Source organism: Xyrauchen texanus, chromosome 8 (genome assembly GCF_025860055.1).
Source record: "Xyrauchen texanus isolate HMW12.3.18 chromosome 8, RBS_HiC_50CHRs, whole genome shotgun sequence".
In the NCBI taxonomy this organism is placed as follows: domain Eukaryota; kingdom Metazoa; phylum Chordata; class Actinopteri; order Cypriniformes; family Catostomidae; genus Xyrauchen; species Xyrauchen texanus.
In genome coordinates this window covers 41,569,549-41,592,270 of record NC_068283.1, presented here as the reverse complement: position 1 = coordinate 41,592,270, position 22,722 = coordinate 41,569,549, and the positions used below count along the sequence as shown (strand labels likewise).

The 22,722-nt window shown below is 41.6% G+C and overlaps 1 protein-coding gene and 1 long non-coding RNA gene across 2 annotated transcripts in view; one reads left to right on the top strand and one right to left on the bottom strand.

Moving 5' to 3' along the window:
- Positions 1-3,511, top strand: part of LOC127647263 (butyrophilin subfamily 1 member A1-like) — a 37,426-nt gene extending 33,915 nt beyond the window's left edge. Inside the window, exon 11 of the mRNA XM_052131411.1 lies at positions 1,657-3,511. Within this exon, the coding sequence (XP_051987371.1) occupies positions 1,657-2,201 (545 nt within the window). The 3' untranslated portion in view covers positions 2,202-3,511. The remainder of the gene's footprint in view (positions 1-1,656) is intronic.
- The window catches only part of LOC127647267 (uncharacterized), a 255,840-nt gene that overhangs the window by 7,152 nt on the left and 225,966 nt on the right, over positions 1-22,722 (bottom strand). The window lies entirely within an intron of this gene.

The following is a 22,722-nucleotide window of genomic DNA, read 5'->3' as shown; positions in this document are numbered from 1 at the left end:
AGATGAGTAAACAGTAAACATGCAGGTGAGTAAACAGTAAACATGCAGGTGAGTAAACAGTAAACATGGAGATGAGTAAACAGTAAACATGCATGTGAGTAAACAGTAAACATGCAGATGAGTAAGCAGTAAACATGCAGGTGAGTAAACAGTAAACATGCATGTGAGTAAACAGTAAACATGCAGATGAGTAAACAGTAAACATGCATGTGAGTAAACAGTAAACATGCAGGTGAGTAAACAGTAAACATGGAGATGAGTAAACAGTAAACATGCAGATGAGTAAACAGTAAACATGCAGATGAGTAAACAGTAAACATGCATGTGAGTAAACAGTAAACATGCAGGTGAGTAAACAGTAAACATGGAGATGAGTAAACAGTAAACATGCATGTGAGTAAACATTAAACATGCAGATGAGTAAACAGTAAACATGCATGTGAGTAAACAGTAAACATGCAGATGAGTAAACAGTAAACATGCAGATGAGTAAACAGTAAACATGCATGTGAGTAAACAGTAAACATGCATGTGAGTAAACAGTAAACATGCAGATGAGTAAACAGTAAACATGCTAGTGAGTAAACAGTAAACATGCAGATGAGTAAACAGTAAACATGCAGATGAGTAAACAGTAAACATGCATGTGAGTAAACAGTAAACATGCAGATGAGTAAACAGTAAACATGCAGATGAGTAAACAGTAAACATGCATTTGAGTAAACAGTAAACATGCAGATGAGTAAACAGTAAACATGCAGATGAGTAAACAGTAAACATGGAGATGAGTAAACAGTAAACATGCAGATGAGTAAACAGTAAACATGCATGTGAGTAAACAGTAAACATGCATGTGAGTAAACAGTAAACATGCAGATGAGTAAACAGTAAACATGCATGTGAGTAAACAGTAAACATGCAGATGAGTAAACAGTAAACATGCATGTGAGTAAACAGTAAACATGCAGATGAGTAAACAGTAAACATGCAGATGAGTAAACAGTAAACATGCATGTGAGTAAACAGTAAACATGCAGATGAGTAAACAGTAAACATGCAGATGAGTAAACAGTAAACATGCAGATGAGTAAACAGTAAACATGCATGTGAGTAAACAGTAAACATGCAGATGAGTAAACAGTAAACATGCAGATGAGTAAACAGTAAACATGGAGATGAGTAAACAGTAAACATGGAGATGAGTAAACAGTAAACATGCAGATGAGTAAACAGTCCTCATGTCATAAAGTGTTTCAGAGCTGCAGGTTTCTGAATTTATCCTGATGTTTGATCACTGCGATGAAAATCTTTTACAGAAAATCATTTTTTGAATCAGTTTGGTAGAAAGGCAACAGAAATATCTGCAACACAATATAAATCTACACAAACATGTCTAACTGTAAATACAAACGAAAGAAACTTAAAACAATGCATTTATTCTCACATGTTCAGTTGTGATCTCTCTGATATCTGCAATGTTTTGATTGTTGTGTTCATGTTTATCCTTTATGTCTGTCACCTGTGTTAAGTTATTCTCTTGTTGTTGTAACTCTTAGTGTTGTTTTGATTTAGTGATTTATCTAATTAATGTCTCCATGAGGTGTTTTATTATTATTGTTGTTACACATCATTAAAGCAGAATAATCTTTTTAACAGTGACTGTGACTCTGAATCCTGATTCAGCTCATCCACGTCTCACTGTGTCTGATGACGGGAAACAAGTGAGAGACGGAAACACACGATCAACAGAAGTGAACGACAGAGAAAAAGAGCAAAGTGACACGTTTGATGAATATCTTGCTGTCCTGGGAAAGGAAGGATTCTCCTCAGGGTGTTTTTACTTTGAGGTGCAGGTGACGGGGCAAACTAGGTGGGATTTAGGAGTCACCAGAGAATCCATTGACAGGAAGGGGTATTATTATCTGAAACCTGAGATGGGATACTGGACTGTGAAGAGATATGGGATATATTGGGCTTGTGATTCTCAACATGTCTCTCTTTCCCTGCGTAAGAAGCCACAGAGGGTGGGTGTGTTTGTGGATTATGAGGAGGGTCTGGTCTCCTTTTATGATGTGGAGGACAGGTCTCATATCTACTCTTTCACTGGTCAGTCTTTCACTGAGACACTCTATCCATTTGTTGGTTTAGGTTATTATCGGAATGTAAACCCTGCACCACTGATCATCTGTAATGATTTCTAATGAGATTAATTTACAGATGAATGTATTTACAACAGCAAAGATGACAAAATAAAATAATGATTCACTCTCAGACAAAAATACACAGTTTAAAGTACAAATCTGCCATTGGATTATTTACCCTTATTTTGGTGCCATATGTGTTTGATCAAAACAAAAACGTATTTTTTTCTTCTTCCCCCTCAGAGCAACAAAAATATAATTGTACATTTAAAAGTACACAAAAGATATTTAGGGTGCAATTTTGTACCCAAAATGAGTAATACATTTTATCAATCATGATGTTGATTGGACATGAATAACAAATCTTTAAAATGCAAAACAAATGAATACATTAAATAAAGCAAATAAAATGAAATAGAATAAATGTTGAATGTTATAGTAAATATCTTGTATTAACTGAAACTAAGATTAAGTCTAATGCTAAAATCTCAATCAACACGAAGTAAAATAAACTGTGGAGAGGTCACGAGGTCTGAGAGTGAAGCAGAAAGCCCAAGAGAGAGTTGAGCAGATATTATATTATAATTTATAGCCCAAAACATGCATGTCATATTCCCTTAAACAGATCAGATGTTTTGTCTGGATTCCACTGATGTTAGTAATTATCTCTTATTACAAAATAATGATTAAAAATGTCCGTTTGTTTCTTCAAGGTGCAACAATAGACCTTACACATATAGCAGAACTGTTATGACCCTGTGGTGTTTTGTGTGTGTAACATTGTAGTTTTCTATCTGTGTTTGTGTGTTGTGAGATACTTCCTGATTGGCTGCTATTCAAGTATAGAAGATGATCTGCAAGTATGTGCAGAATTAGCAGCAATAATAAAAGTATATTTGATATTTTATTAGTGTTGCCCTTTTAGTGTCACATGGCATCACTCAATCTGGATTGGTGGCATATGATTTGTGGCCAATGTGTATTTTAATAATAATAATCTGTATACTTTATATACTCTAGGGGTGTAACAGCATGAGTATGATAACGTCACAAAAAATACCTCAGTATTACTAATATTATTTACAGTTTCATATTTAGTTATACAATTAGTTACATTTTGACTTTTAACTACTAATATACTTGAAAATGAAAATGAGTTCTGTTCCTCAGGTCGAGTTTCAGAGTTGTTTTGAGTGACAGGCATCAATCATTTGGACATACAGTATGATGCTGACATTTACACGTTTACATTTATGAGAGAGAAAATAAACATACTTTTAAGCATCTCTTCAGCATGAAACAGTTCAAATGGGGCAGTTTTCAGGCTGTGTTGCCCAGTGTCAAGTTTCAACACATTCAAAATATACAGTATAAAGGATATTAAAATGAATAAATGTATATTTTTTACAGTCGGTTGTATTAGTATTTATTTATCTATCACCCCTTATTTACTTTAGATACCAGTTTCTATATATTGTTATTTACACAGGGCAAATATACGATTTATCAAATCTTGTTTTATTACGTTTCGATTTAATTTATTATAGCTGACAGATACACGAGCAAACAAGGTTTAACATCAACCGTAACAAGATCAAACTGAAACTGAACTGAAAAATTTTGTGAAATTTGAAGGCTGTTTATTGGATAAATAAAGGTAAACGTCATATAATGCGACTATGCATTACTTTACAAAGATCTTAAGACCTACTAGTTAAGACTTGGATTAAGAACAGGTGGAGTCCCGAGGTTGAAACAGGGAAACATATAAAATAATGTAAGCATAGATGCCATTAAATGTATTGCAGAGTTATAGATCATGATCAATGTTTCTGGTTCTGGCAGACTAAACTAAAGCAGCCTAATTGTGTGTTGGAGGTGTTGGAAACTTTTTATCCTTCTACAGAGTGGGAAACTCAGAAGGTAAGACCAGGAGACTCGGTTGTATCTTCAAGCAGGATTCTTTATTGAGAAACTCGTGCTGTCAGCAGCTGCAGGGACCAACATCTAACTAAGGGAACTTTACATTGTAATTTATACATGCATTTAGAGGGCAGTGCTTAGAGATAGACACAAAGCACCCAGGTGATAACTTTAAAGCATGCAAATGATGTATACAGGCATAGGAAACCCACCCTAGACTCTAGATTGTTACCGGTCCTAATCCAATCAGCATAACTATTCAGATACAGAGATGCTAATCCAATCAGCCTAACTATTTAGACAACTGGGGCTGGGGCTCCAATAGCCATTAAAAGACAGAGGATGAGATTGTCAGTAGTCTGACTAATTTAATTTACAATAGAGGGAACAGAACTGGAAGGAAATCTCTTGCTGGAATACTCTTTCTAACAGCTGATATATTTATCATCTATACCTTAAATGCTAAATGCAGTCTACTCTACTTTCCCAGTTTATATATATGATTGTGTTTAACATTTTATAAATTTGTAATACAACAATTCCCCTTTGAGAGTTCTAATAACTCTCACAAAATAAAAATTTAGACACTTAAAAGTTCATTCTTGTAACTTGTGATCGTTACAGGCACATAGCACTTGCTCTGTGTTGTTTTTTTCTGTGATTGCATGCTGACACAGAACAAACATGCAATTAGGGTCCGTGAATTTCTTATGGGTAATAATCTTTTCTGGTTGGAACTGTTATTTTCTCGTGAGGTGCTTGAGTCATTTGTTGAATGAAACACTTGATACTGTGGACGCATAAATAGTACACCAGTAGGAAAAAGAACAGCAGAATTGCTATTTTCTTTATCCACAGCCAGGGTTTACCTAGCAAGTTTCCAAACCATGAAGAATTATTTTCAGTCATCTGATGTAAATTTGCTGCAAGATCAAGAATGTCTTGTTGGATTTTGTTCAAGTTCTCTGTTGGATCCATTAAACCGGTGCAGCACTCGGGGCCGATAATGGTGCAGGCTCCCCCTTGCGTTGCTAGAATGTAATCCAAGGCCACTCTGTTCTGTAAGATCATTATCTTGTGTGAAGCGAGAGTGTCCTTGATGTTACCAAGGGCCAAAGCCGTATCATTGGCCAATTTCTGTACAGAATTTGATAAGCTTCTGACTTGATCAAGGGCCTGCATGACACCATAAAACGGGATTATTGCTCCAAGAGTTCTCGACCACCATGTTTGTGCACAAGTGAGTCCTGGAATGCAGCCATCTTCTTTGTTTGTGGAAGGTGGTGAATTTTGTAAATGTGTAGAGCTTGGGGTGGAGTGTGTATTTTCTCTGATAGCCGGTAAAACATAAACCAGGGTGCACCTGCCATTGAATCGACTGGGTAGAATATTGTAGACAGAAGTTCCACATAACCAAAAAATGCCAGTCGGTGGAGGAATCATACACCACTGATTTATTGCCAAGAGTTTTGGAAGGGATGGTGTCCTGTGGAGACACTCTTCTAAGTCTTTGTCCTCTTTTCCTGCTGATGGAGTAATGTCTACATGGGATTTTGTTCTCACTTCGACCACAAAGCTGCAAAGTTCACGAGGAATTTCACCCAAGGGAGTCGAGGCTGGAGCATAATATTCCATACACCAAGGAAAAGTCATTGTCAAAAGTAGATCTGTCATAATGGGAGGAGCTGAAGTTAGGTTGCAGGATGGTAATCCAGGAATGCAATATGGAGAGGGTGGAGGAATTGTTACATTGTGACATGTATCCTTGTTGTATAATCCACTGGTATGATGATCAAAGAAGGTACACGTGTCACATTTGGAGATAGGGTGTGCCACCCATGGGATTCCTGCTCCTACTGAGGGTGCGTGTGGCATGCAAACGTCCTTTCCTGCAAACAAGGCACTTCTTGACATATTCATCAGCTCTAAGAATATGTTGTTTCTGGAGTCCACACTTTGTGCGATGTCCATGATGGTTAGAAATGTGACAATCTTGATCATGTTGATGGATGACTGAAGATTCCGTATGTGATTCTCTGTGTTGTGTATTTTTTTTCGTTCTTCTTGTGATACAGGGCTTGGCAGTGGGTCTAGTTGTTTTCTGGAAGTTGTGGCCTCATACACAGGTGAGGAGGTCGATGCCCATGGGTCTCGGGACAGCCATCAAGTGGTATCTGCAAAGAGGGTAGAAAGAAAAACAAAAGACAGTAGAGCAGTATTTGTTCAAACACCAGGGTTGTGTCCTGAGTCTGCTAATGTTGTTCCTTCTTTCCCTATTTCATAATTCCTTTGACACCTAAAGAACAGTGAGGTAAGGATGGACTAGTGGATGGGGAAGGCCTATGAGGGAGTCTTCACCACAGGGTTTGTCCCCCGATGCATATTGCATTCGGTTCTTCCCTGGGCTCCTCACTGGTCTGTGTCCTATCCTATCCCTGTAGGTGGGGGAACAACTTTGCAGTGTGACACATGAGTCCAGGTTTTCTTTCCCTGACACAATACTGCAGCTGCTGTAATCAACATCACTTGATGTGGTCCGTGCCACTTAGGCTCTAATGGCTTATTTCTTAATGTCTTTATCATGACCCATTGACCTGGGATGATTGTGTGTCCACCTTCTGGTGGAGTTTGCCAACACGACTCAACTCACTCTTTGGCACTCTGTACTGCCTTTGTGAGGTTTTCACAGGAAGCGATCAGGGCATCTGAGGCAATGTGTACATCAGCATTTCTAAGATCAATCACACCTGGCATTTGCATTGGGCGTCCAGTAATAATCTCATGAGGGCTCAGTCCTACTGATCTGTTAGGTGACGCTCTCATACTACACAGTACTGCTGGCAGCGCTTCTACCCATGGTACTCCTTCCTGATGCATTTTGCTTAGCCTGGTTTTAATTGTTCTGTTACATCGTTCAACCTGTCCTGATGCTTGTGGTCTGTATGGGCAGTGAAGATTCCACTTAATCTTCAACATTCTAGACACTTCCTTGACTACCTGTCCTGTGAAGTGTGTACCTTGATCTGAGTCAATGCAATCTGGTAATCCCCATCTGGGTATGAAATCAGTGACAAGACATTTAGCAGTATGTGCAGCTGTAGCACGCCCTGTTGCATAAGCTTCTACCCATCTAGAGAACTTATCTATTACTACCAAAACGTCAGTTTTTCCCTTACACGGAGGCAATGATATGTAGTCAACTTGCAGGTGATGAAATGGTCCTGGTGGAGCTGGGGTATGTATTGCTGGTGTAGTAGCTGCTGGTACCTCATTATTTTTCTGACATGTAACACACCTCTTTGCTGTTTCAGTGGCTACATTTCTGAATTTTGGATTCCACCATTGATTAGAGAACCTGTGATTCATTGTTGCTGGACCACTGTGACCCAAATTGTGTATTTGTTGAGCCAAATATGGCAGCAGTGATTCGGGAGCAACATACTTTCCCCTTTGGTCCAGCAGCCAGATGAATCCACTGTGGCTCCTTTGTCTAACCATGTCCATGCTTCATACAGAGGAACGTCTTTGTACAGATCAATTATTGATTCAGGAGGCAGAATTGTCTTCTGTGCTATACTACCTGAACACACTTGTACAGTTGCATAGGAACAAGCTTGTTTAGCTGCTACATCAGCAAGAGCATTACCTTTAGCTTCCATTGTATTAGTGGTGAGATGTGCTTTCACTTTGATTACTGCCAATTTCTTTGGAAGTTTCATGGCAAACATTAGATCTTTCACTAATCCAGCATGCTTAATGGGGGATCCAGCAGAAGTTAGAAACTGTCTGGTTTGCCAAATGATACCAAAATCATGAATGACCCCAAAAGCATACCTGTTTATTGGCTACTCTGTAGTCTATTGTAAGTCTCCATGTTGCATTGGACTTCTTGATAGGCCATATGGGTGAATTACATGGACTGTTGATTTTAACTAGCACTCCTTGCGTCAGCAACTTTTCTACAATAGGTTTGATCCCCTGTATAGCTTCCTTATTGATTGGATATTGTTTGGTGACCGGAGGTGGAGTTCCTGTCAATTTGACTGGTTCTACACCTGTCAACAAACCACAATCATCCTTGTCTTTAGCCCAAATTGGATGATTCTGTAAGAAAGCATACTCTGGAGGGATTGCATTATTGGTAGAAACTTGTGCTGAGCAAATTTTAATGCTAGCAGATACTGAGGACATGTCTAAAGTTAGATGTACTTGTCTCAGGAGATCCATGCCTAAAATTGCACCTGTATTTAATGGAGCACATAGCAGTTTTGTAGTCAGAGTTTTCGGGCCAAATTGTACCTCTATGGGCGGGGTTTCATACAAAACAGAATCTTCACCTATTACGCCAGTTAAAGAAAGTTTGGTTTTCTTGTACGGGATGTCTAAACTTTTAGCCAATTTTGTAGGAATTACTGTAATTTCTGCACCTGTATCAAGCAAAAAATCAATCTCTTTCTCTCGTATGCTACCTTTCACAAAAATTATTTTGTCATTATGATGGATTACAGGGAAAGGTAGCTACTCACAGCCCCAACAATTAGTTTTTTCCTGGTCTTGTTGTGCTCTTAGAAGAGCCTGAACGAGCTGTCCTAAAGTTTCAGTGGACACTTGCTGAACTGCTTCAGGGTTGTAAGCAGGCGGGGAGGAGCAGAATTATGCATAGCATTTCTATTTGCATCTTGTAACTTCTTCCTACACTCTTTCTCCCAATGTCCTAATTTTCCACAGTAGTGGCATTTGCCTTCTTTTTAGACCACCTGTTTTTTTGTTTTTCTGTGCTAAATGTAGCTGCTGCTGCTACTCTCACTTTGGCTTTAACATCAGCATCTCTTTCCCATGTAGCCAACCTGTCTAGGTTACTTCTAAGAGTTCTGTTAGACCAAGTGAGATCTAGGAATGGCAAGGCTCTTCTGTACTCAGCTAAAAGGCCATCTGACCAGATGCGGACTAGGGGTCCCTTGTCATCTAACACACTTTCAGAATTATCAACAATTCCACTGTAAGTTACAGCTGACTGACAAAACCTTTCAGTGTATTCACTCACAGTTTCTTCTTTCTTTTGTACACAGCTAGTGATTCTTGACCAGTCTATTTTGGGTCCCATGATATTCTTTAGAATTTTCAAAACACCTTCTCTTATATCGCTTCTACTGGCATGCTGTAGTTCAGAAGTCACTGCAGATTCAAAACTGTTGAATTCAGATTCAGTCAAAATTTGTGACATTAACTGTGTGACTTCTGTTAACGACATGTCATATAGACGCATTTTGCTGATCAATGCTCTTCTAAATTCAGAAAACTGTGTGCGTGCCGAGGGTAAGCTCTGGGATAGTCTCTCTATATCTTTAGGTCCAAGCGCTTTTGTGACTGTTTGTATTTGGACAACAGAAGAGTTGGTAGAAACACTTTCAGTTCCCTCAATTCCCTGAGATCGTCTCCTAGCACCACACACATTGACTGAATTTACAGGCCCAGCAGTTACTGATTGGAGAGCTACATCTGTTTCAAAGAAATTTTGTAAGTCAGGGAAAATGTTATCCGGCTGATTAACTTCTTCTACAACAGTTTTTTCTGCAGCTTTGTTGTGGTTCAATTTCTTGGTTAAAGAGGATACTCTAGCACGGAGCTCTTTGTTCTCTTTCTCTAGCTCTGAGTTATGCTTAGACTGTTGTGTAGCAAGTGCTAAACAAAATTCTCTGTGGCAGCAGATAATGCCTTTCACATTGTTCTTGCGAATACTTGCTCCTAGTACCTTTTTACACTCATCTACTGACCAAGTCTTGTCTGGATGAATCTCATATTTCTTAGTTATTTCTTGTCTAACATTCTCAGTGACAATTAGGTTCAGTTGTTCTCCTAACAGTGTTTTGAAATCACTATCTGACCACAAAGGAGTCGCAAGACCACCTTTTTCAGTTGTGGGGATTAGTCTAGCACTTTTCTTAAACATTTTGTGGATTTTCTTTGTTCTGTTATCACACAAACAAACACTAAAACGTCTCTGATCAACAGAGGGTACACTTGTTAACACAGTTCAACTATTGTTAACCTTCTTTGACCTAAGCAAAGGATAACACAAATTACTAGCACTTTATGCTAATCTTCTCTGTCTAAAAACAGAGGGTAACAAATATTCTTCTCTGCAGATACAGAGGATAAACAAAATATTAGCCTTTTATGCTAATCTTCCCTGCCTGAAAACAACAGAGGGTAACCAATATTAACACGTAATGCTAATCTTCTCTAAAAAGACAATTTTAGAGGATAACTTAGTTAACCAAACCTACAGCTGTCTGTTAACCCTTCTCTGACGGCGCAGAGGATTTGTACTGGTCTTAAAGGTTCTTTTGGATAGAGTAGCACTCACCAAACTTTGGTTGTAAGAAAGATTCAGGCTGGAATGCAGTCAGATCTTTGTTGAGCTTGAAGTTTCAATCTGGATTCAGGTGAGAAGCTCTATCCGGGCCACGGCACCAAAACTGTTGGAAACTTTTTATCCTTCTAGAGAGTGGGAAACTCAGAAGGTAAGACCAGGAGACTCGGTTGTATCTTCAAGCAGGATTCTTTATTGAGAAACTCGTGCTGTCAGCAGCTGCAGGGACCAACATCTAACTAAGGGAACTTTACATTGTAATTTATACATGCATTTAGAGGGCAGTGCTTAGAGATAGACACAAAGCACCCAGGTGATAACTTTAAAGCATGCAAATGATGTATACAGGCATAGGAAACCCACCCTAGACTCTAGATTGTTACCAGTCCTAATCCAATCAGCCTAACTATTTAGACAACTGGGGCTGGGGCTCCAATAGCCATTAAAAGACAGAGGATGAGATTGTCAGTAGTCTGACTAATTTAATTTACAATAGAGAGAACAGAACTGGAAGGAAATCTCTTGCTGGAATACTCTTTCTAACAGCTGATATATTTATCATCTATACCTTAAATGCTAAATGCAGTCTACTCTACTTTCCCAGTTTATATATATGATTGTGTTTAACATTTTATAAATTTGTAATACAACAGAGGATAAATTAGGTTTATGTCTGGCTAAATAGAGTCTTTAGTCTAGACTTAAACTGAGAGAGTGTGTCTGCATCTCAAACAGTGTTAGGGAGACTATTCCATAGTTTAGGAGCCAAATATGAAAAGGATCTTCCTACTTTTGTGGATTTTGATATTCTAGGAACAATTAACAGGCCAGAATTTTGCAATCGTAATGAACGTGATGGAATAGAGCGTTGTAGAAGATCACTTAAGTACTGCGGAGCTAGACCATTCAAAGCTTTGTATGTAGTTAAACAGAATTTTAAAACGAATACGAAATTTATCAGGTAGCCAATGTAACGATGATAAAATGGGGCTAATATGATCATATTTCTTTCATTAGCACTCTGGCTGCTGCATTTTGAACCAACTGAAGTTTATTTATTGATCTCGCTGGACATCCTCCCAGTAATGCATTACAATAATCTAGTCTTGAGGTCATGAACGCATTAGTTAGTTTTTCGGCATCAGCAACAGAGAGCATGTGTCGTAACTTATCAATATTTCTCAGGTGGAAGAATGCTGTTCTACAAACATTGGTAATTAGATTTTTAAAGGACAGATTGGTATCAAATATAACACCTCAGTTCTTCACTGTTGAAGATGACGTAACAGTACATCCATCGAGAGTCAAATTATACTGTAGTGGCTTATTTTTAGAGTTTTTTGGTCCAATAATTAGTACCTCTGTTTTGTCAGAAATGAGTAGAAGGAAATTTCTGGCCATCCAATCTTTTATTTCATTGATACACTCTGCTAATTTGGAGAATTGTGAAATCTCATCAGGTTTTGAATAAATATACATTTGGGTATCCTCGGCATAGCAGTGGAAAGTTATTCCATGATTCCTGATAATATCTCCCAGGGGAAGCATATACATGAAGAAAAGACACTATTTATCTGTAGAAATTAAACTTTTTGGGAGGATACTACCTTTTCTAGTATTTTCAACATAAACAGGAGATTTGAAATCGGTCTATAATTAGCCAATTCTCCAGGATCAAGTTGTGGCTGCTTAATAAGTGGTTTGATAACTACCATTTTAAAGTTTCTTGAGACATGTCCTAAGGATAGCGAGGAATTAATAATATTAAGAAGAGGTTCTGAAAATAAAGGAGATTTATATTTTTTAAATTGATGTTTTTTGTTTTTTCATCAAGTTCTTCTGGGTTTTGGGGTTTATTGAGTGTATGAGATAGATCTGGATGATTATTAGTGAAGCTATCTTTAGTGGTCAAAATAATAGTTCTACCTGAACGATAGCGTGATGTAGATTGAGTTACATTAGCTGATCGCAGCATACTAGAGACGAGGTAATGATCCATGATATCATCACTATATGTTTCTATATTATTAACATCAAGTCCATGTGACAGAATTAAATCTAGCGTATGATTATGGCGATGAGTTGGTCCCGTTACATTTTGTCTGACTCCAAGAGAGTTGAGAATATTGATAAATGCTAATCCCAATGTGTCATTTTCATTATCTATGTGAATGTTGAAGTCACCAACAATTAAAGCTCTATCTACGTTAACTACAAGATCTGATAAAAAATTAGCAAATTCACCAAGGAAATCAGAATAAGGCCCGGGTGATCTATATACTGTAGTAAAATTAAAAAAAATATATTTTCTACCGGCTGTGCAGTGTCACGTGCTTAAATAACCTACTCTGTGGGGCACTGCAGGGGAATTTAGTAGGGATGGGCAGATCGATACTAAAGTATTGATACTTTCGATACTGATTTGGTATCAAGAATATTGATCCTCACAAAAATATCGTTTCTGAAGTTCCCCTTCTGTCACTCACTCGACGTTGTGTCGATGAAGTGACACTAGGGGTCGCTCTTGAGAGCATGAGACACCTTCAGACCTTTGAGAAAAGTCCAATGAGATGTAGGCGATTTGGCGAGTTAAATTTGCATGCCACTCCCCTACATACGGGTAAACAGGAGGTCTGGGCAGTGGATTTAGTCTTCTTCGGAGCCGAGCGGTCGTATTTCAGCGAGCTGAATACTACTGCCGTTCCATTCACCTTGTTGGAAATAGGGCGCACTACCAGCGGTTCCTCTTCATTCTGCACTTCGCTGCAGATTACACCCCTTGGTGCTTCGACAGCGCTTTAAGAGCTATTTCCCTTAAAAAAAAGAGTATATTTTCTCTGAAAGAGTAGATACAGTGATGTTGAATGTCTTTTTCAAGACACGTCTTTTTAAAGATGACCTTCCGTTGCTGTGTCGTTCCTGGGTGTGATTGTTACCTCTCCGCTCTCGACGGCCACAATCGCTGCCTCACATGTCTGGGCCCTCACGTTGAGAAAGCGTTTGTGGATGGTTCATGTTCTCACTGCAAGAACATCACCAAGGCAACGTTGCGGTCACAGCTTTCTTTCTGCCGGAAGAAAGCCAATGCGGAGCTGACCGCCATGCTTGCCCAGGCCACCGCGAGTGTGGGCCTAGAGTGGAAACCTCCGCCCGCCCCGAACACATGGCTTGACGACAGGTATCTGGGTTCGGCGCGCTTCTCGTGGCCAGGCCCCCCTCCAGTCCCCTTCTTCCCAGTAGAGGATGATGAGCTGAGGCAGTCATGGAGGGCACTTTTTACTGCCCAGACATGATCCTTCAGCTCGTCCGCTCTCACTACCCTCGGGAGTGGGGCAGCTGAGGGGTATGCCACAATACCCCAGGTAGATAAGGTGATCGCGGCACACCTGTGCCCACTGAGACCACTCCGTCCCACGTTTGGACGCGTGGTTTTCGGTTTCCAACCCATCGCGCTGGCTGGCCAGAACCATCCAACTCGGCTATGCGATTAGATTTGCCTCGGTTCAGTGGCATCCTCTTCACCTTGGAATCACGCGATAAAGCCTGTCTCTCCCGCCGAGGTGAGACAGGGGTTTTACAGCCCCTACTTCATCGTTCCCAAGAAGGGTGTTGGCCACAACATAAAAAAAAATTTGTTTGCTCCCAAATAGGAAAAAAGTCTTACATTTTTGTATTCAGAAGCCACAACAGAGTAAAAAATGTGCAAAAGTGCCAAGTGCACATTTGTTTACTCTGATGTGGCTTCTGAATAAAAAAAATTATAATTTCAGACTTTTTTACCATTTGAGTGCAAACTCATTTTATAACATTCCTATACCTACCAGACACGACTAAATTAAGTGTACACATTGTACACTTCCATGAGACGTCTCTGGGAGATGTTGCAAAAAGCAGGTTTGGTCATATTGAGCTGATCATTATCACAAGGCTTGCATTCATTCTGGTTAATAGCCTGAACCACACTATTTTATATTCATTAATTTACTCATATATTCATATGTACTCATTTTACTCATCTTTTGTCATGTAATCTTCATATACATTTTGATATATAATTTTTTACATATGCATTTTTACATACTGTGGCAGGGAGGAGGGCGGGGCTGGGTCGTGATGCTGCACACCGGCCCCTAATCAGGCTAATCAAGCCCTCGAGAGGTATAAAGCTGACCGGAGGCAGCAGTTTGTCAGAGAGAGAGAGTTACGGGCAGCTGCCCTATATGTGTTTATGTTTGTGTCTTTTTGTATTATTAAAAGATTATTTCTATTGTCAAGCCGGTTCTCGCCGCCTCCTCTCCCTTTTACCCTGTTACACATACATTGATTGTCTAGTACAAGGAATAGTTCACCTAAAAATGAACGTTGTTGTTATTTACTCACCTTCATGTCATTCCAACCTTTCTTCTGTAAAACCCAAAATGACACAGGCAGGATGGCAGGGCTTCTGTTTTCCATACAAAAAGTGGATGGTGATTCATACTGAGCTTCAAAACATACATGAATGCGCCATATAGGTAGTCCATCAAAAGGGCCGTAGCTAGGTATTCGTGGGACCCCAACTTTAAAAAAAATAATAATTTAACCATTGCAATTTTTATTAGTATTTTTAAAGCATATGTTTAATACATGCAAATCCATTTTACTCCTATTTCTCCTTGTATTCATGCCACTCCAAAGGCCCTTCCTCAATAACAGTATCATGCCTTAATAAATAAAACAAAGTCAAAAGCCGATTCAGTCAGTTTGTGACCAACAATGTAGCAAATTCACAAAAGAAACATATAATATATAAATATATATATACAGGGTTGGGAGGGTTACTTTTGAAATGTATTCCACTACAAATGTACAGATTACATGCTGTAAAATGTAATCTGTAATTTATTCCATTAGATTACTCAAGGTCAGTAATGTATTCTGAATACTTTGGATTACTTCTTCAGCACTGGTCGATTTTTTCACTTGTTTTGACTATAAAAACTCAGTAAGACAAAATACACATGTTAAAAATACATTCTCTGAAAAAAATAAATATCTTATGCAGTGTTGTTTCTAAAACAAGATTAATCAAATTTATCTTGTTTTAAGGATTTTTAGATATTTTTACAGGAAAACAATAAAAATAAATTATTATCAAGAATATGATTTTTGCCCTAATATCAAAGATCTTACTAGAAAAAAATAAATTATAAATTAAGATGTTCATGTGTGTGTTCTAATAGAGAAAATATATCCTAGGAATATACACTCTTTTAGTGCTTTTGAAGCACCCAGGGGTGAAATCTGCAGTCTCCACTCAATGTGCAGAAGGAGAGAAAGCCGCTGGAAATGCGCCGTATATCCAACAGCATACGCTTCTTAAGAGGTGAATGGAACAGCATGGTATTCAGCTCGCTGATGGAAAAAAATCTGAATGGAATTGGAAAAACTTGTTGAATCATTAAAACTAGCAAGATGCATCGCATCGGGCATGCATTATGGATTAAATATTTTATATTGTGCCAAAATACATACAAATAATTATACTTGATCTCAGCTGAATGAAAATGCACATACACAAAACTGTTATAAACACTGCACATTATTTAGTCTAACATCAATTAATTACAATACAGCATGTATTAATTACACAATTATTTTGGTAGCATGTACTGACATATATTGACATACTCTTCTACTCTAAGAACAGATAGAAATGTGTCATATGTTTATTAATCACAGCGTTAAATCATGCATTGATAGATATTACAGCCATTATGGGTTTTATGTTGTTTGGTAATATACATGCATTGCCTTATGTGTACAAATACAGTACCGTAAAAATTTTCATTTTGCTCTTCAAAGGACAATGTATCTTGTAGGGGTGGGAATCTTTGGGCATCTCACGATTCGACTGAATTCTGATTCTGGAAGTCACGATCTGATTCCAAAACGATATTTGATACATTCACATTTTATTTGATTGACAATTCTGTTGTGCAAAGAAGAAAACATTTTATTTCCATTAAAACATTTCAATTAAATAAACTTGCACAAGGACTTTATAAAGTGCCATTATGCCATTCCGCCCCTGTGTAGTTCCTTGATGCGGTAGGGTGCTCTCCACTTCAGATGGCCACAGGCGTTGTCTCGTGTGTCTGGGTTGCGATCACACCGAGGCAGCGTTTGCGAGAACATGACCATGGCAACGTTGCAGTCGCGGTTCTCTTTCAAAGGAAAGCACGCCACTCCAGCCGCCCCCTGCATCGCTCCTTCTTCCCACGGGAATGAGGACGATGCCGCTGGCGTTGGAGGCGATCTGGGGACAGCAGCGGGTGCAGCTCCGCCGGGTGCGCCCCCTCGGACCACCCGCCCCCTAGCATGCTCGTTGACTCCTGTCCGTGCTCGAGGCAAAAGCGGCTCACCTCAAGGCCAGCCTGCCTATCCTCTAGAGCTAGAAGTGGATGAGCTCGCCACTGAATCAGAGAGTGCGGCGTCTGATGCAGACGACTCCCCTGGGCTGCTGCCTTCGGGCCAGCACGCCCAGGCTGAGGCGGACGTGCAGATGTCCGATATGCTTGCCTGGGTCGCTGCTAGCGTGGGGCTGGACTGGAAACCTCCGTCCTCCCCACAGCCATCGTGGCTGGATGATTGGTTCCTGGGAACACCACGCCGCTCACAGCCACGCACAACCCCGGTCCCATTTTTCCCGGAAGAGCATGATGAGCTGACATCTACGTGGAGGACGCCGCTCTCCTCTCGTCATGCCACCCACTCATCCACTCTCGCTACCTTCGACGGCGGAGCGGCCCACGGGTACACGGCAATTCCCCAGGTGAATAGGGCTGTTGCGCTCCACCTGTGCCCCGGAAACCCGACCACCTGACACAACCTGTACTCCCCTCCAAGGCCTGTAGGACGACATCTACACTGACTGCTAAAGCGTACAGCGCTGCTGGGCATGCCGCTTCCGCCCTGCAAGCCATGGCCCTCCTGCAAGTCCACCAGGCCAAGGCGCTTAAAGATCTGCACGTGGGTAGCCCTGATCCCGATGTGCTGCAGGAACTGCACTCAGTGACTGACCTCGCCCTCAGGGCCACGAAGGTCACAGCACAGTCTCTCGGGCAGGCGATGGTCACGCTCGTGGTCCAGGAACATCATCAATGGCTGAACTTGGTCAAACCGACAAGACTCACTTTCTCAATGCCCCTGTCTCCCAGTTCGACCTTTTTGGCGTCACCGTCGAGGACTTTACCTAGCAGTTCTCCGCGGTGAAGAAACAGACGGAGGCAATCTCTCACATCCTGCCCCGCCGCAAGCCTGCCGCCATGGGCCATGCCCTGTCTGCTCGCCGAGGGCATCCCCCTGTGAAGAAACACCAGGCTGCTCCGCCTCAACCTGGGCCCAGCTCTCAGTGTCAAGCGCCCCAAAGAATGCGGACGCCCCCCTGTCGCAAGGACCCCCTCGAGGACTCGGAAGGCTCCCAGGCATTCCTGAGACTGATGACCCAGGGAACAAGACATTAGCTCCGGAGCTGGTAAGCAGACCACTCAGTTCCCTGGTGGAGGGCCGGGAGGAGAATTCTTTGTTGAATTTATTTAATTTGCCACATTCTCAATAACAGAGCTATTTCCTTTGTCTCTGGGTCACCTGGCCCACCAATGCTGTTCTCACGGCACTCTGCTGCCACACCTCAACAGTCCCGGCACGCTGGACGCGGACCCTCAGCCCCACGACTGTTCCCTGGCTCGCCGGTTTGGACACCTCTACCAGCCCTCCTCCTCTGTCCTGAACCCGCCCCCTGCCGGGTGCGCAGAGCAAGGTAAGTGCTTCGAGTCTTTTCTCAGCACCAGAGCCTCGGGACGCATCATCGCCTCCAAGCATCGCAGCATGCCAAATCCCTGCGCGCGGAGATCGCTACCCTTTTACTCAAAGACGCGATAGAGCCTGTCCCTCCAACCGAATTGAAGAAGGGTCTCTACAGCCCTTACTTCATTGTACCCAAGGGGCGGGCGGCTTACGACCGATCTTGGACTTGAGAGTTTTCAACTGGGCTTTGCACAAACTCCCATTCAAAATGCTCACGCAAAAACACATCTTAACTTATGTCCAGCATCTAGATTGGTTTGCCGCGGTAGACCTGAAGGATGCATACTTCCACGTCTCAATATTGCATCGACACCGACCCTTCCTTCGGTTTGCGTTCGAAGGCCAGGCGTATCAGTACAAGGTTCTCCCCTTCGGCATGTCTCTGTCCCCTCGCGTCTTCACCAAAGTCGCAGAGGCAGCCCTTGCCCCGCTCCGAGAAGCCAGCATCTGCATACTCAATTACCTCGACGACTGGCTCATCCTGGCCCACTTCCGAGAGTTATTATACGCTCACAGAGACCAGGTGCTCAGGCACCTCAGCCATTTGGGGCTTCAGGTCAACTGGGAAAAGAGCAAGCTCACCCCGGTTCAGAGCATCACAATGTCGGCACGACTCACCAATGAGCGTGCTCAGTCAGTGTTGAAATGCCTCGCCTCCTTCAGGCTGGGTGCAGCCGTTCCTTTAAAACATTTCCAGAGGCTCCTGAGGCATATGGCATCCTCCGCGGCGGTCGCGCCGCTGGGGTTGATGCATATGAGACCGCTTCAGCACTGGCTTCAGACTCGAGTCAACAGACGAGCATGGCTCCGCGGTACTCACCGTGTGATAGTCACCCCCGCCTGCCGCCGAACACTCAAACCCTGGACAGACCTCTGCTTTCTTCGGGCAGGAGTACCCTTGCAGCAGGTGTCCAGACGCGTCCTGGTCACGATGGACGCCTCCAAATTGGGTTGGGGCGCCATGGAAAGGGGCCCCGCTGCACTGGCATATCAATTGCCTAGAGTTGCTGACTGTTTTCTTTTTCCTGCGGAAGTTTCTCCCATTAGTTCAGGACAAACAAGCCTGTTCCCCTCCTGGGATCTCTCGGTTTCCCTCGCCGGTCTTCAGAGATCCCCCTTCGAGCCGCTAGAATCAGCCGGACTCAGGGCCCTCTCCCTAAAGATGGCCCTGCTGATCGCGCTCTCCTCCATCAAGAGGACCTTCGTTGCTGTGCCCGGTACGTGCCTTACGCACCTACGTGGACCGAACGCATGACTTCAGGCATTCTGAGCAGCTCTTTGTCTGCTTTGGCAGACAGCGGAAAGGGAACGCTGTCTCCAAACAGAGGCTCTCCCACTGGCTGGTGGACACCATCCTGTTGGCCTACCACACCCAGGACGTGCCCCCCCCCCTTGCGTGTCCGAACACACTCAACAAGGAGTGTTGCGTCCTCGTGGGCACTGGCTAGGGGCGCTTCTCTGGCAGACATATGCAGAGCTGCGGGTTGGGCAACACCCAATACCTTTGCAAGGTTTTACAACCTCAGGGTTGAGTCAGTCTAGTCCCGTCTTTTCTCATGTCCGAGCCTGGTGAATCGCTTACGCCCAGCGCCCTTTCCCTCGGCCGAGGTAAAACAGTGCACTTTTCCCTCCAAGGAGATCCCATTCACTCGGCTCCCTGTATGACTCCTCCCTAGCCCTCCCTAGAATAGGAAAATGGGTAAGACCCCCTTCCCACGATGCGGTAAGGGCCCCAGCCATTTGTCTCTATGAGAGAAACCTCCCAGGTTGGCAAACGTCGCCTTGTTCATCTGCTTAGGTAACTAGAAGGATTCCGACGTCTTTCCGGCGTTGGGGAAGGGTACGTGCAGTCTGACACAGCTGGTCGTCCTGGCACATGAAATATCTGCCCACTACTGTGTCAGCAGTACACGTACACAGCTCAACACATGGCGTGATTTGAAGTGGACCCCTAGTGTCGCTTCTTCGACACGACGTTGAAGTGAGCAAGAGAAGTCTGCCAACTTCTCATTGGCCTTTTTTCATGCATCATGCATATTCGGCGCTCAAGAGAGACCCCTAGTGTCGCTTCTTCGACACGACGTCTCGGCCCCTCCATCAGGGAACGGAGGTTACATACGTAACCTAGACGTTTCTTTCTTTAAAACCTTTTATCAACAAAATCTCTTTAAAACACTAGAAAATTTATATTGTTTCAATTGTGTTATTGGATCAAATCTCTCAATACAATGAAATAAAACAATTTAACTGATTATAATAAAATATTTTTTACATGTTTAAAGCATCATTAATACATTTTATGTAATAGCATTAAATGAATATACCCCAAGCCATTAAATTTTTCCTGCAACTACAATTAGAGGTTGCTGCAGTCGGATGGCTACTTGTCATCTTCTCATTTGCTCACCACAAAGGATTGTAAAGCGGCACAAACTGTGGGATCATTGTCTGGTGTGTGCACTCATCTCAATGAGCAACAGACAGGGGTGGAGTGGCCATAGGGAGAACAGAGACTTTTCCTGGTGGGCCAGGTGCGAAACAGGTCGAATGGGCCAGGATAATCAAAAGCGGCCACTAAACGGCACTGTGACATGCCGAAGGGGGCCCGTTCAAAGAGCAGATGATAATCTTACAGGCTTTCTCTCCCTTTTGCAAGGAGGAAGAGCACTTGTTAAATACAATCTCCCCAGAGCACCCAGTACCGCCGCTCCCTATAAACAGACTACGCTAGTCTGCGTTGGGCACCAACTCCCTATGGGGGCACCATCTTACCCAAGGAGGGCACCAGAAAGTCCTCCGGCTGCCCTTACTCGCACGTTATAAGTTATTGAAGGACCCGAAAGCAGTTGCGGAAACACAAATGATCACTTTGTGCTCATATCACGTGAACCCCCCAATTTGACCAGCGTGATTGAGTGCACCAGTCCATTTAGACTAACAGACCAGCTCTTTGCATATTTTAGAGGCGCTCCAAAGGTATGACAGTCTCTAAACTGAGACTATCCCACTGGATCGTAGAAGCAATTGCATTTGCCTACAATTCACAGGGCATGAGGTGCCCAATTGGGGTTAAAGCCCACTCAAGGCGTAGCTTCCTCTTTGGCATGGGTAAAGGGCCTTTCCTGGTTGGACATCTACCTGGCTGAAGGATGGGCCTCCCCTAATAATTTTGCTAGGTGTTATCTGTGAAGGAATAATAATTGTTCACTGGCATTTGGCATGAAGATATGGAATAATTGGCTTAATTCCCCTTAATCAAGTTAGAATCCTGAAAGGCTCTAATTCCTTCCATCTAAATAATTGTTTCCCTGTTGGAAACATCTCTGTTTTACAGATATCCCAAACTGTCAGTAGCCATAAGGTATTGATTCTATTTTGCCATGTGTGAAAGATTATACTATTGGTAATTGTACAGACTACTGGCGCCCCCTAGTGTCTTTTAAAACATTAAGGGTTACATTTTTCATCCTAACCTTACATATGTACTCCACTAATGTTTAGGGTTAGGTTTGGGGGTATAGTTGTAAAACAGAGAAATTCTTTATATCTTTGGAAATACATGTTACAGTTTTCTTGTACTGAGTACAACACCTATTAATGAAGTACATATCATTATGTACACTCTTAAAAATAAAGGCTCCAAGAAGGTTTTTTTTTTTTTGCACTGATGCCATAGAATAATTATTAACCTTAAGTGAAAGATTCTTAAAAAAACCACTTGCGAAGAATGTTTTTATATTTTAAACGATCTTTTCCACAAAAAATAACGTGTTGTGCAATGGGAAGGTTTCATGGATGTTGAAGGTTCTCTATGGAACCATAAAGAACCTTTAATTTTAAGAGTGTAAATCAAACTGTTAGGATACAGGTATTATATGCACATTGTTTTTACATTTATGTTGTAAATTAACTTTATCGTAGTTTTTTTATTTTTATTTGATCAAACTGTAATATATATGATTAAACACAAATGAGTTCAGTTGCTGACAGTTTTGTTCTGCAGGTAAAATGATCAATTATTTGAGGATGTCAGTCATCTGGACTTTTGACTTAAACCTACTGGATATAGCCCAATTTTAACAACATTGTAAATAAAGATTATCTTTCATTTACACCATTACCAGATGTACACTTACTGTATGTTAACATAATAATATTTACATAATATAATATTTAATTAACACATCCTGTGTACATATAATAATCACGTAATTCCAGAATAATCCACAAGTTGCAAACAGACATTTTGACCTTTAAAAAAATAGTTTACTAATGCTTTCTCACATTGAAACATAAAATTATTTAAATTGATGGGTTATGTTGGTAATTGTTATTACTCTGTATAATGAAACAAAGATAAAATTGTATTCTGACCTTCCTTCAGTTCACTATCAACTTTTACAGTCAGAAGAGGATTACACCAAATGATATGTTCCC